Source organism: Suncus etruscus, chromosome 14 (assembly GCF_024139225.1).
Source record: "Suncus etruscus isolate mSunEtr1 chromosome 14, mSunEtr1.pri.cur, whole genome shotgun sequence".
Classification (NCBI taxonomy): Eukaryota; Metazoa; Chordata; class Mammalia; order Eulipotyphla; family Soricidae; genus Suncus; species Suncus etruscus.
In genome coordinates this window covers 10,043,301-10,058,775 of record NC_064861.1, presented here as the reverse complement: position 1 = coordinate 10,058,775, position 15,475 = coordinate 10,043,301, and the positions used below count along the sequence as shown (strand labels likewise).

The 15,475-nt window shown below is 41.4% G+C and overlaps 1 protein-coding gene across 10 annotated transcripts in view; it reads left to right on the top strand.

Moving 5' to 3' along the window:
* CAMK2D (calcium/calmodulin dependent protein kinase II delta) overlaps positions 1 to 15,475 on the top strand; it is a 337,798-nt gene that overhangs the window by 249,161 nt on the left and 73,162 nt on the right. For all 10 annotated transcript variants that reach the window (XM_049786926.1, XM_049786920.1, XM_049786918.1 and 7 more), the window contains exon 5: positions 8,380 to 8,452. In XM_049786926.1, coding sequence (XP_049642883.1) covers positions 8,380 to 8,452 — 73 coding nt within the window. The remainder of the gene's footprint in view (positions 1 to 8,379; positions 8,453 to 15,475) is intronic.

Here is a 15,475-nt window from a genome sequence, read left to right as displayed (position 1 = left end):
ACATCTATTTTCTCATAAGGAAAAAGTTAGTCAAATTTATTTAATGTGAATTATCATTGACTCCTCTATTCCTTGTGTCTGATAACTTGTACATTAGTTATGGAAGAGGCAGTAAGGTGCATACTGCTAAGAAAGTCCTGCAGTGTAGACTGATTTTGCAGGACTCACAAAATTATAAAGAAAAAAGAAGTGCTCCCTGAGTATGGAAGCAAGTTCAGAGGGGCAGAGTGCATGCCTTGGATGCTCAAGATCCAAATGCCCCTCACTGTACACTGGTGTGACCCTAGTAGCCCCAGCACTGATGTCTAAGTAGGTGTGAGTAGAGCCAGCAGCATCCTCCAAACCTCCAAGCATTGTTGAGGGAACCCATATACATAGTTTTTCCTATTAAAAAAAAAAAGAGGGCCCGGGGAGATAGCACAGTGGCGTTTGCCTTGCAAGCAGCCGATCCAAGACCAAAGGTGGTTGGTTCGAATCCTGGTGTCCCATATGGTCCCGGTGCCTGCCAGGAGCTATTTCTGAGCAGACAGCCAGGAGGAACCCCTGAGCAATGCCGGGTGTGGCCCAAAAACAAAAAAAAAAAAAAAAGAGGGCCAGAGATATAGCATGGAGGTAGGGTGTTTGCCTTGCATGCAGAAGGATGGTGGTTCAAATCCCGGCATCCCATATGGTCCCCTGTGCCTGCCAGGAGCGATTTCTAAACATAGAGCCAGGAGTAACCCTTGAGTGCTGCCAGGTGTTACACAAAACAAAAACAAAAAAATATTAATAATTTCTTTTGTGTAAACTACATCTCAAGAACTCAGGTTTACTCTTGACTCTGTGTTCAGAGATCACTCCTGGAGGGACTTGAGGAAACATAGGGGATGCTGGGAATAGAACTCAAGGTCACCAGCAAGCAAAGCAAGGGCTCTCTCCACTGTACTCTCTCCCAGCCCCTTTTAAAAATAATTCCTCAAGCTCTAGGGCAGAGGACTCCAAACACTGCTCTCCTTTGAAAATAAAACATCACTAAGCATCACCTAGGAATCAGCCTTTATTTTAAATGAACAAACAGAAAGAGTGACATGCCCCGCAATTGTACTTGAGCTTACTACGGCCCCTTAGATCTTTCTAGCAGCAGGTAGGGATGGCAAACAATAAATCAGTCACATTAGAAAATGCTTCAAAAGTGGGAAATGAAGTGGAACTGTAGGTGTTCCAAGGGGAAACTTCATGAACCTTTGGGCCTTTCACATGCTGGGGATTTGATTTGTTTTTGGAAATTTACTCTGGAGGGGCCGGAGTGACAGCACAGCGGTGGGGTGTTTGTCTTGCATGTGACAGACCCAGGAGGAACTTAGTTCGAATCCCATGTGGTTCCCCAGCCTGCCAGAGTGATTTCTGAGTGGAGAGTCAGGAGTGATCCCTGAGCTCCGCTGGGTGTGGCCCAGAAACCAATCAATCAATCAATGAATCAATAAATAAAGTTTAAAAAAAGACATTTAGGGGCTGGAGAGATAACAAGGAGGTAGGGCATTACCTTGCATGCAGAAGGACAGTGGTTCGAATTTCGGCATCCCATATGGTTCCCTGACCCTGCCAGGAGTGATTTCTGAGCATAGAGCCAGGAGTAATCCCTGAGCACAGCCAGGTGTGACCCCAAAACCAAAACCAAAAAAGACATTTACTCTCAAGTAATTGTGTGTAATGATCAGAAATGTCCTTGAAGTGCCTGCTTAACCCTGCAGCAAATGTCATTGTTCACACATGTTCTTTTTCTGCCTGATCTGGGCATGAAACTCACCAATATGTCATGTCCCTATGCAGCTAACAGTGATTCAGGGACCTTCGTATGGATCCAGCAAGGCTTTCTTCTATCTGATTTCATAGTGACATCTTGGAGCTGCTTAGTAAGAATGGCAGAGACTCTGCATTTGGGCATCATCAGCCCAAGTTTTCTATCACTAAAGAATATAGAAATGTACTAGAGCTCCAGGGATTTTTATTTTATACTTACCATTCTCCCAAAAGTTCCTAGCTATTTCCCTGAGTCCATCTACCTATAATGAAGAGGGTGATATGTTTTGGCATAGACTGACTTACATTCTCCTAGGATTGGAGACCTGGAGTTAGTTCCTCTCTACAAGAAGCACCATTCTAAGTCAGAATAGTAAAAATGGCCTCTTTGTGTCTTTTTTCTTTTCTTTTTTTTAATTTTTATTTTTATTTAACCAACTTTATTACATACACGATTGTGTTTCAGTCATGTAAAGAACTCCACCCATCACCAGTGCAACATTCCCATCACCAATGTCCCAAATCTTCCTCCTCCCCACCCAACCCCCGCCTGTACTCTAGACAGGCTTTCTATTTCTCTCATACATTCTCATTATTAGGACAGTTCAAAATGTAGTTATTTCTCTGACTAAACTCATCCCTGTTTGCGGTGAGCTTCCTGAGGTGAGCTGTAACTTCCAGCTCTTTTCTCTTTTGTGTCTGAAAATTATTATTGCAAGAATGTCTTTCATTTTTCTTAAAACCCATAGATGAGTGAGACCATTCTGCATCTTTCTCTCTCTCTCTCTGACTTATTTCACTCAGCATAATAGATTCCATGTACATCCATGTATAGGAGAATTTCATGACTTCATCTCTCCTGACAGCTGCATAATATTCCATTGTGTATATATATCACAGTTTCTTTAGCCATTCATCTGTTGAAGGGTATCTTGGCTGTTTCCAGAGTCTTGCTATAATAAATAGTGCTATAATGAATATAGGTGTAAGGAAGGGATTTTTGTATTGTATTTTTGTGTTCCTAGGGTATATTCCTAGGAGTGGTATAGCTGGGTCATATGGGAGCTCGATTTCCAGTTTTTGGAGGGAATCTCCATATTGCTTTCCATAAAAGTTGAACTAGTCAGCATTTCCACAGCAGTGGATAAGAGTTCCTTTCTCTCCACATCCCCGCCAACACTACTTGTTCTCATTCTTTGTGATGTGTGCCAATCTCTGGGGTGTGAGGTGGTACCTCATAGTTGTTTTGATTTGCATCTCCCTGATGATTACTGATGTGGAGCATTTTTTCATGTGTCTTTTGGCCATCTGTATTTCTTCTTTGTCAAAGTGTCTGTCCATTTATTCTCCCAATTTTTTAATGGGATTAGATGTTTTTTTCTTGTAAATTTCTGTAAGTGCCCTTGTATATTTTGGAGATTAGCCCCTTATCTGATGGGTATTGGGTGAATAGTTTCTCCCACTCAGTGGGGGGCTCTTGTATCCTGGGCTCTATTTCTTTTGAGGTGCAGAAGCTTCTCAGTTTAATATATTCCTATCTGTTAATCCTGCTTTCACTTGCTTGGAGAATGCAGTTTCCCCCTTGAAGATGCCTTTAGTCTCAATGTCCTGGAATGTTTTACCTACGTGTTGTTCTATATATCTTATGGTTTCGGGTCTGATATTGAGGTCTTTCATCCATTTGGATTTAACCTTCGTACATGATGTTAGCTGGGGGTGCAAGTTCAATTTTTTGCAAGTGGCTAGCCAGTTGTGCCAACACCACTTTTGAAGAGACTTTCTTTGCTCCATTTAGGATTTCTTGCTCCTTTATCAAGATTTAGGTGATTGTATGTCTGGGGAACATTCTCTGAGTATTCAAGCCTGTTTCACTGATCTGAGGGCCTGTCTTTATTCCAATACCATGCTGTTTTGATAACTATTGCTTTGTAGTAAAGTTTAAAGTTGGGGAAAGTAATTCCTCCCATATTCTTTTTCCCAATGATTGCTTTAGCTATTCTAGGGTGTTTATTGTTCCAAATGAATTTCAAAAGTGCCTGATCCACTTATTTGAAGAATGTCATGGGTATCTTTAGAGGGATCACATTAAATGTGTATAATACCTTGTGGAGTACTGCCATTTTAATTATGTTAATCCTGCCAATCCATGAGCAGGGTATGTGCTTCCATTTCTGCGTGTCCTCTCTTATTTCTTGCAGCACAGTTTTATAGTTTTCTTTGTATCGTTCCTTCACATTTTTAGTCAAGTTGATTCCAAGATATTTGAATTTGTGTGGCACTATTGTGAATGGGGTTGTTTTCTTAATGTCCATTTCTTCCTTATTACTATTGGTGGATATAAAGGCCATTGATTTTTGTGTGTTAATTTTGTAGCCTGCCACCTTGCTATATGAGTCTATTGTTTCTAGAAGCTTTTTCGTACAGACTTTAGGGTTTTCTAGGTAGAGTATCATGTCATCTGCAAACAGCGAGAGCTTGACTTCTTCCTTTCCTATCTGGATTCCCTTGATATCTTTTTCTTGCCTAATCGCTATAGCGAGTACTTCCAGTGCTATGTTGAATAGGAGTGGTGAGAGAGGACAGCCTTGTCTTGTGCCAGAATTTAGAGGAAAGGCTTTTATTTTTCTCCACTGATGACAATATTTGCCTCTGGCTTGTGGTAGATGGCCTTAACTATATTGAGAAAGGTTCCTTCCATTCCCATCTTGCTGAGAGTTTTGATCAAGAATGGGTATTGGGGGGCCGGGAAGGTGGCGCTAGAGGTAAGGTGTCTGCCTTACAAGCGCTAGCCAAGGAACGGACCACGGTTCGATCCCCCGGCGTCCCATATGGTCCCCCCAAGCCAGGGGCGATTTCTGAGCACATAGCCAGGAGTAACCCCTGAGCGTCAAATGGGTGTGGCCCAAAAACAAAAAAAAAAAAAAAAAAAAGAATGGGTATTGGACCTTATCAGATGCTTTCTCTGTGTCTATTGATATGATTATGTGATTTTTATTTTTCTTGTTGTTGATATTGTGTATTATGTTGATAGATTTACGGATGTTAAACCATCTTTGCATTCCTGGGATGAAACCTAACTTGATCGTAGTGGATGATCTTCTTAATGAGGCATTGAATCCTATTTGCCAGGATTTTGTTGAGGATCTTTGCATCTGTGATCATCAGCGATATTGGTCTGTAATTTTCTTTTTTCATAGCATCTCTGTCTGATTTAGGTATCAAGGTGATGTTGGCTTCATAAAAGCTATTTGGAAGTGTTCCTGATTTTTCGATTTCATGAAAGAGTCTTGCCAGGATTGGTAGTAGTTCCTCTTGAAAGGTGTGAAAGAATTCAGTAGTAAATCCCTCTGGGCCTGGGCTTTTGTTTTTGGGCAGACATTTTATTACTGTCTTAATTTCCTCAATAGTGATGGGTGTGTTTAGATATGCTACATCCTCTTCATTCAACCATGGAAGATTATAAGAATTTAAGAATTTATCCATTTCTTCCAGGTTTTCATTTTTAGTGGCATAGAGTTTCTCAAAGTAGTTTCTGATTACCCTTTGAATCTCTACCATATTGGTAGTGATCTCTCCTTTTTCATTCCTAACACGAGTTATCAGATTCTCTCTCTCTCTGTGTTAGTTTTGCCAGTGGTCAATCAATCTTATTTATTTTTTCAAAGAATCAACATCTGCTTTTGTTGATCCTTTGGATTGTTTTTTGGGTTTCCACTTCATTGATTTCTGCTCTCAGCTTTGTTATTTCCTTCTGCCTCCCTATTTTTTGGTCCTTTTGTAGGGCACTTTCTAATTCTATGAGCTGTGTCATTAAGTTATTCAGGTATGCCCCTTCTTCTTTCCTGATGTGTGCTTGCAAAGCTATAAATTTTCTTCTCAGTACCGCTTTTGCTGTGTCCCATAGGTTCTGATAGTTTGTATCTCCATTGTCATTTGTTTTCAGGAAGGTTTTGATTTCCTCTTTGATTTCATCTCGGACCCACTGGTTATTCAGTATTAGGCTGTTTACCTTCCAAGTTAAAGTTTTTCTTCTGTGTCCCTTTGTAGTTCACATATAATTTCAGGGCCTTGTGGTCAGCGAACGTAGCCTGCAAAATTTCTATTCTCGATATTATGGAAGTATGTTTCATGAGCTAGCATGTAGTCTTTTCTGGAGAATGTCCCATGTACATTAGAGAAGAATGTGTATCCAGGCTTCTGGGGGTGGAGTGTCCTGCATATATCTACTAGGCCTCTTTCTTCCATTTCTCTGTTCAGGTCTAGTATATTCTTGTTGGGTTTCAGTCTGGTTGACCTGTCTAGTGTTGACAATGCCGTGTTGAGGTCTCCCACAATTATTGTGTTGTTATTGATATTATTTTTCAGATTTGTCAACAATTTTATTAAATATTTTGCTGGCCTCTCATTCGGTGCATATATGTTTAGGAGAGTGAATTCTTCCTGCTGTATGTATCCCTTGATTAATACAAAATGTCCATCTTTGTCCCTTTCAAGTTTCCTAAGTATAAAGTTTGTATCATCTGATATTAGTATGGCCACTCCAGCTTTTTTATGGGTGTTGTTTGCTTGGATGATTTTCCTCCAGCCTTTTAATTTGAGTCTATGTGTGTTCTGACTACTCAGGTGCGTTTCTTGTAGGCAGCAGAAGGTTGGATTGAGTTTTTTGATCCATTTAGCCACCTTGTGTCTCTTAACTGGTGGATTTAGTCCATTGACATTGAGAGAAAGAATTGTCCTGGGAGTTAGTGCCATCTTTATATCGAAGTTTGGTGTGTCTGTTGGTCAGTCTTGTCTTAAAGTAGGCCATTCATTTTTTCTAAGACTGGTTTTGAGTCTGTATAGTTTCTGAGCTGTTGTTTGTCTATGAAACCATGTATTGTTCTTTCAAACCGGAAAGTGAGTTTTGCTGGGTGCAGTATTCTAGGCGAAGCATTTATTTCATTGAGTTTTGTCACTATGTCCCACCACTGCCTTCTGGCCTTGAGTGTTTCCGGTGACAGGTCTGCACTAAATCTCAAGGATGTTCCCTTGAATGTAATTTCTCTTTCCGATCTTGCTGCTTTCAGAATTCTGTCTCTATCTGTGGGATTCGTCATTGTGACTAGAATGTGTCTTGGGGTGTTTTTTCTGGGGTCTCTTTTAGTTGGTACTCTTCAGGCATGCAGGATTTGATCACATGTATTCTTTAGCTCTGGTAGTTTCTCTTTAATGATGTTCTTGACCGTTGATTCTTCCTGGATATTTTCTTCCTGGGTCTCTGGGACTCCAATGATTCTTAAGTTGTTTCTGTTGAGCTTAGCATAGACTTCTATTTTCATCTGTTCCCATTCTTTGAGTAATTTTTTCATTGTTTGATCATTTGCTTTAAAGCTTTTTTCCAATTTCTTCTGCTGTATGGAATTGTTATTCATCTCATCTTCCAGTGTACTAATTCTATCCTCAGGTGCTGTTAACCCGTGGGAAAGCTCAACCATGTTTTTTTTCAATTCATCTACTGAGTTTTTCAGACCTGTTATTTGACCTGAAATTTCAGTTTGGAGTTTTCTGATTTCTATCTTCAGATTCTCTTGATTCTTATTAGTGTTCTCTTCTATAATTTCTTTGAGTTCTTTAAACATCTTCCATATTGGGACTCTAAACTCCTTATCTGAGAGTCTGACTAGTTGGTTGGTCACGTTCAAGTCATCAGAGTTGCCATCGTCATTCTCTGTGTCTGGTGCTGGCCTGCGTTTTTTCCCCATCGTCACACTTGTATTGTGGGTTTTTCTACGTGTTGTGGTTGTATTCATTGGCTAAATGATGTGTATGGCCAGGAAGCGAAGCAGAGTGGCTGTGCTCCTCTGGCTCCTCCCTTTCTGGGCGTGTAAACTCACCTCCAGGGAAGGTGAGCCGTCTGCAGATGAGCCACACACAGGATGAAATCAGGCCGAAAATGCAGCCCAGCACAGGAGACAGTCAGAGATAGGTGCTGACATCTGAGTTCCAGCAGAATTCTGGGGCTTCCCCTTTCTGGGCATGTAGACTCACCTCCAGGGAAGGTGAGCCATTGGCAATTCTTTTTATCATACTCAAGCAACTGCCTCGGGACACCGCCAAAGAGCCCCGCTTTGTGTCTTTTTTCAACCTTCATTCTACCTGTAGTTTCATCTGTGTTTTCCTACTTGCTTTGCCACCTGCTTAATTGTGACCCCAGATTTTAAACAGTTTAGATATGGAGAAAATACTCCTCAGCTTTATATGTCTGAAGAATGTTTCTTGAACATGATGGGAATTACTTAGACATTTTCCCTTGAATATGAAAATTTTGACTTCTGTATACAAATTATTTCATTTGTTAGACTTTTGGTTAAAAAAAAAACAAGACAGCCCACACACAGCTCAAATTATTTTGTCTGAATATAAGTTCTGTGTTGAATGTCATCCATGTGAGAACCAGTATTAGCTTTATTCATTGTTCCTTAATTCCAGTATAAAGCCAAAACAATATGAAAATATGACTTTTGGTTGTTTTTCTTTTTAAAAAAGTTTTTATTTTGTATTTACTGTAATTATGTGCCTTTAAAAATGTTCTCTCCTCCATTTTTTCCTTTATCTTTGCAGTCATTGTATACAGCAGATTCTAGAAAGTGTAAATCATTGTCATCTAAATGGCATAGTTCACAGGGATCTGAAGGTCAGTATCTGGACTCCATAAATCCAAATCAGAGCCATTTCCTGTGTCTTGTTTTATTCTGGGAAAGGGCTGAGGGTGGGCATCAAAAGAAGTGGTTCCCATGTCATAATCCACTGTTCCTGACAAATGGCTCAATGATGAAATGCTCATGAATGACACCTCTCTCAGTTTGCTCATCTACAGGCTAGACAACAGAACAGAAAGGGAAGGATGGTGTTAACAGCAAGGCCTGCCACATTCCCAAACTGTCAGCCACCAGAGGTGGTGCTTGGGACAGGCCTGGCCCACTCCCAGAGATTATTTTGGTTCACGATGTCTGTCATTCTATAGATGACAACACCACTTCTGCTCTGAGACCATGGGTTGCCTTGTCGCAGAACAACTGGCCTCACATTGCCTCACATGGCTCCGTTTGAATCAGACGAGCCCTCAGGCAAGAGCAAATAATCACCAGCTCAATTAAAGCATGCCAAGTTAATGATTTATCAAAACTTCATTATGTACCTAATCTAACTGAACAGTGCCTTTGCTGCTATAGTGTGGCAGTTTTGGAATGAGAGGGAAGTGGGGTGGAGAGGATAGGATTGGGGTTACCTGCTGGTTTTCTGGGGATGGAAATGGAGCACGGTAGTTCTATACACACCTTCATTTCCAGGTCATTTTCTGTAAGAATTTAATTAAATTGAATGAAGTAAGGAAATGAGCTTTTATTGAAGGTACTGTTTGAAGGTGCAGTTTTCTTGCCAGGAGGGGTTTGCATTTGCGCTTACCGCTGGCAAGATCTGGATTGTCCTGAGGTCGTAGTCACTCAGTTCGACCAATGCCCTCAAAGAGCCCAGTTGTCTGTGACTGTGGGTGTCTCACCCTGTCTCTCTGAGTGTGGCCACACTGTGAGCATAAGCTTGGAATTAACATACTCCCCCAGGTGTTTGCATGCAGTCATTGCATTCAGCAGATCCTGGAGCTGTGCTCCACTGCCATCAGATGAGCTTAATCCATCAGGAACTGAAGGTGAGTGAGTGATGCTGCTGGAGAAAGACCCATACACCTTAACACACACACACACACACACACACACACACACACACACACACACACGTCCCATGACTGTTCAGCTGCAATTATGCCTGTGAGTGATGCTGCTGGAGAAAGACCCATACACCTTAACACACACACACACACACACACACACACACACACACACACACACACACACGTCCCAATGACTGTTCAGCTGCAATTATGCCTGTAAGAGCAAAAACATAAAAACAAACAAACAAACAAACACAAGCACTGCAGTTTTGTAGGTTCATCCCGTCACATTACAAAGACACACCACAATGTGGCTTATTTTATCCTTTATCTAATACATGGTCAGAAATGCCATTTTTTCTCTAGAGAACTGATATCCTTGCATTAGCAATAGACAGGAAGCTGCACTTCTCCCCACTAAGAACAGACTTCAGTTGTCAATAGATTCTATGTTCATTACTCACACATTTGCTTTGAGAGCCTTGCTATGTAGACAGAATATTATGGAAGTGATTACTAAAATTACAAAGTGATTCAGGGTGAAGTGATTAAATAAGACTCTACCCCAAGTCTTTGGATGCTGGAATCCTGATTTTCAAGCTCAGAAGACTCTCCTTACCTGAGTCTCAGGAATTATGCAGATGTTGGGCATGCTGAACTTTTCATTTAATTTCTATTTCTACGGGCTCAAATTCTAGCTCCTTATCAAACAAATGGTAAAGTAACAATGTTTATTATCATTAGGTAATTATAATCATTAGATAGTTATGCAGCATGGGTTTGTGCACATTTTCATACCTTTTAAAACTTCACTAGACTTTTGGTGCCTTTGAGGATGAAAAAAATTAGAGCATTGAGAAACTTGGTTGTTCAAAAGGAGATTATTCTGGTACTAATAGTCCATCCTTTCAGTTTCCCATTTGACTTATAGGAAGTTCAAAAAAAAAATACTGGAGGACTATAAGCGTTAAATGAAAGAAAACTACCAGATGAATGAAAGAGCAAAAATGTTACTCTCTATTTTGAGTCTTTGACACCTCAGCCTTTTCCAGGCTTTTGTACAAAAGCAGCAATGGGTTAGTTGGACTCTCTTGAAGTGTGTGTTCCTCGGGCAATCCCACACTGCTTTCTACAGGCAGACTTCTAGTTACAATTGCTTGTAACTACAAGTTTCTATGTAGAGGAGCCTGCCTTCAAGATATAGAAAGTTATTGGAAGATTTTAATTTGTAAGCAAAGCCCTCTTTTTTCTGGAATCTTCCTTTGGATTTCCAGATAGAACCTTGTAACATTTCAATGTCAGGAGCAAAAGTGTGGTTGATGACAGTTTATTGTGGAAAGCCAGGATGAAGCCAGGTACAGCTATTGGCATCAACCAAAAAGTAATTCCTCAGATGATTACATGATGATAAAGTGAAGTCAAATATTCCTCCCAAGTTATGCCCAAAGAACTTAGAATTATTGCAACTACTTTACTTTCTGAGTAAGCACCTATGACTGTAAATATTATCAATGCTATTTTCTTAGATGCACTAGTAAATTACCTATTTCGCATGTTTTGCTCTCACTCTTTAATTGTAAGTACACCCTGTGAGCCTGAAATCCAACTCCAATCATGCTTGTAATCATGGTGCTTAAATCAAGATTTTATATATTAAAAAATAAAAAACAAAGGTGGAAATGCAAATTCTCCTCTAGGAGTTTCAGAATCTATTTTGCACCTTCATGATCTTAGAATTCTTTAAGAAAGTGCAAGCTCAGCTAATCCTTTCTAGGGCTGGAACTGAAATCAGAGCTAGCAGGAATCCAGGGCTATGAAGAAAAGTGTATTTTCTGACATGTGAGCTGAAGTAGCTGAAATCACTCAGGTGATTTCTGGGGAGTCTCAGCACACAAAGAAAGAGCATGCTGCATTAATAGCAGACTTGGGATGAGCTTTGCTCTCCATTCTCGACCTATAACCATTTCCATAATTATGATCTGAGTTTCAGTCACAGTGTGGAACTGGATAGGTGCCACTTGATGTATGTAATAGAGCTTTTTTCAGTAGCCCATGTCCAAATCAAACCAAGAGAGGCCACAATGAAAGCCCTCAAGTCAGGCCATGCTCACCTTTTACTTTTAGAACATAGAATCTCTAGCTTTGTTTAGACCATTCATAGCTATTCCATCTGGCAATTCTAATATCTAATATCTCCTATAGCATCTTTACTAAAATAATTGCAATGCTAAAGTATCAGTCATTGAAATTGCTTATAACCAGACTAGAAATAAAACTTAACTGATTTTAGTCCATACATGCTAGCTTCCAAATCCTAATCATTCATACCCAATACATCTATTTGAGGCCTGGTTTGTTTTGCCTGTGCCAGTGAGAGAATCTGGCAACCAGTGTTGTTTCACTTCCATTGTCAAAGGCATCTTTGAATGTCTGAGCACCATACAGTTTTCTTGTGAGTCCTTCTTGGGACAGTCACTGTTCAACAGATCAGATCCTGTGTCACTATGGTGACCTGCCTAGTAATACCTGTGGCACATTCCTTCAAGTTCGGTTCTAACAAAAACACAGCTTGGACCAGTAGTTCTATATGTTAGTTAGCACTGGATACAAGATAGAAGATACACAGATTCTAGCTCTTAAATGAATAAGCCTTGTAAAGGTATGAATAGTTGCCATTTCCTTGGGCTGTTAGACAACAGGATCCCTAGATGGAAAATTATCAGGACCTCTACAAAGACAAATGAGGCACTATGAAGCACTCGGAATGCTTAAGGCTGTTCCCACAGAAGTGACAGATTCTGGATCCTGGTCCTCCAGCATCAGTTGGTTAATGGGGCTCTGGGGAATATTGGGAGATCTAATAGAAGTGAGATTCACAGGATGCTAGAGTTCTAGGATCAGACTGTCCTGAGAATGAAAATAGTAATAGTAGGGGCCGGGCGGTGGCGCTCGAGGTAAGGTGCCTGCCTTACCTGTGCTAGCCTAGGAGACGGACCGAGGTTCGATCCCCCGGCGTCCCATATGGTCCCCCAAGCCAGGAGCGACTTCTGAGCGCATAGCCAGGAGTAACCCCTGAGCGTCACCGGGTGTGGCCCAAAAACCAAAAAAAAAAAAAAAAAAAGAAAATAGTAATAGTAATGGTAATAGTCCTATGAGCCATAGTAATGAAATGACTGACATGATTACTGCCATCATTTGAATCAGTTACTGAACAACTGAAAACCATTGTGGAGGACAGGCCCAATGCTGCTGGAGAAACATTTCTACCTGTCACATTTACTGTCCCAGGAGGAAAATGGCTTTGAGGCTTATAACTTTGAAGTTTGAAAGCCTAAGCATCTTTAGGGCTCCCTCAAATCCACAGTAAGAGAATATGGTTTACTTAGAGTGGGAGATGGAAGCAGTGAGGGACATTTGAAATAATAAGTGCCTATTTCAGAAGTAAGGCATCCTTGGATAGTAAACAGGAAGAGAGAGAGGCAGCAGCTATGCTGACTGCAGGCCACATCAAGTTCACCAGTTTCAAGCCAACTATGGAGCCAGGCCCTGAGCTTTTTCCACAGCATGCATCCTTGCTGGGAATGCCTCCTAAATCTCCCACCCTCATGCCTAAAAACAGACAGCCTGAAGTACTTCAAATAGATCATTTACAAAAAGGGGGAACTAACTATAAATAGGCAATGGAAACTGGTAAGCAGATGGTTGGTCATCTATGCCTAAAAACAAGAACATGCAGGCATCAAACATTTTTTGAATCCCTCTTGTACATCTGGCAGAACCAACTAAAACCCAGGCCTCATGTCCAGAGAACTCGAGGGCAGTGGATTCAGTGGCTTAAAAGCTGGCAACTACTTCACTCCTGGCCCTCCCAGGGAAAAGGAGGGCCCCAGACCAGTGCAGCCTGCAGGGAGGAGCAGATCCCACTGAGGGGTTAGTAATGAGTGACAATCCTCAATGTCCCCAAAATAAATGACAATTCAGTCTCCTGAGAGATCTTCCTTAAGAGCCTGCAGGAGGGGGAGGGAAGGAGAGAGAGAGAGAGAGACAGAGAGAGAGACAGAGAGAGACAGAGATTACAACAATGGGGAGAGAAGAGAGAGAATACAGAGTATACAACAGTGGGCTTGCATCAAGGGAACTCTGGTTCCAACCTTCTTTCCCCATATGGGGGGGGGGGGAGAGAGAGAGAGAGGAGAGAGGAGAGAGAGATTACAACACTGAGGAGAGAAGAGAGAGAATACAGAGTGTACAACAGTGGGCTTGCATCAAGGGAACTCTGGTTTCCAACCTTCTTTCCCCATATGAATCCCAACATCTCAGAGCTAGAAGTAAGCCCAGATCACCACATGTGGCTCAATCCCTGTGTTTTCCCCACAAAGTAAAAACAAAAAGGCCCGAGCACCCAATTCTCAGGCATACTTGAACTTTTTTCAAATAACAATATTTCACTGGAGTTAGGAGGGTCTGACAGTTTCAAGTTTGTCAAAAATGGTTCCCAACCTACTTTATGGAGAGCTAACTGGAGAGAAGCTTTATAAGTACAGTGGAATCTTTTGGCAACAAATGAGCCTTCTGCAAACTGCCTTCTGAAAAAATAATGGTTTATTAGCCTACCTGGGCAAGGTGTGTGTCTTGTTATTTAGTGAAAAAGTCTTTAGATGAATGAAAATGGATGATAGGAAGAACAGAAAAATAGCTGGAGCTTTTCATGACGGTAACAATACTTCCCGAGGTTTGGGAAAGGGTTTTTTTGTTTGGTTTGGTTTGGTTTGGTTTGGTTTGGTTTTTGGGCCACACCCGGCAGTGCTCAGGGGTTACTCCTGCTCAGAAATAGCTCCTGGCAGGCATAGGGGACCATATGGGACACCATATGTTGGGATTCGAACCAACCACCTTTGGTCTTGGATCGGCTGCTTGCAAGGCAAACGCCGCCATGCTATCTCTCCGGGCCCGGGAAAGGGTATTTTTATGAGTTTTATAAGACTGAAATCTGTGGCTGTAAGTCATAAATTTATGGCACTGGTAATTGTTTTCTAGGGGGAGTGGACCAAAACTCAGTAGTCCTTCCCTGTTGACTGTGAAGAGATGAGCATACATATTGAATCGTGTTTTGATTCATTGTGAACTCACGATGGATCCACTATTCCCAGAACTAGGTCTCTGTGAGAACATAGGGAACATCTGTTCCATGGGGCTCATATTTTCAGGGCTATTAGAAACATTAATGGAGGAGACAAAAGCCTAGTCCCTTGGGGCATCTTTATGAGGCCCCAAGGGGCAGGCAGTAGGTGGGGGAGGGTGTGATTGGCCAGTCATCTCAGGGCTACACTTTGGTTTTTGCTTGTTAGTTTTTGTGCTTTATATATTTGTTTTGGGACCACACCTTGAGATGCTCAGGGGTTATCCTCTGGTTGTTTTTAAGCTGCCTAGACAATGAGTGCTGATAATGTGGAGGAAGATTGAGACTAAAGGACAGACTCCACAGTGCAATTCTTGGGGACCTACACAGGGACAGAGTAACTGCCTGTTAGTCACAGAGCTTCCGTCCACATGTCTATTGGACAAGTGCTGTGCTAAGGACCCACTTTTAGGCCTCCTGTAGTCCCCATACAGGAGTTTCAAGTCGTTTGTACCATGTACACATATCAACTTGAACATGGGCATGCATAAGATGGCAACTCATGTCATGCAAGACCCCATTGGGTCTATTTCTGGGTGCTTTGTTCACACCTCTGACAGAGGAAAAGTGATTACAAATACACCAAAGCACAGAATGCCTGGCTTTGTTTTGGTGGTCTAGAACTCTAATGCTTGAGGTTTCCTGACCAGATATTTCTCAGCTCTGAACACAGACATCTGTGATGGGGCAGATGCTGAGGATCATGGTCTTGATAAAAGACCCTTAAAGAGAGCCTCTGAGTTTGAGAAGCAAAATGAAAACAGTGTCTTTGTCCTATATTCTACCTGTTTTCTATTTGGATAGAGGTTGGG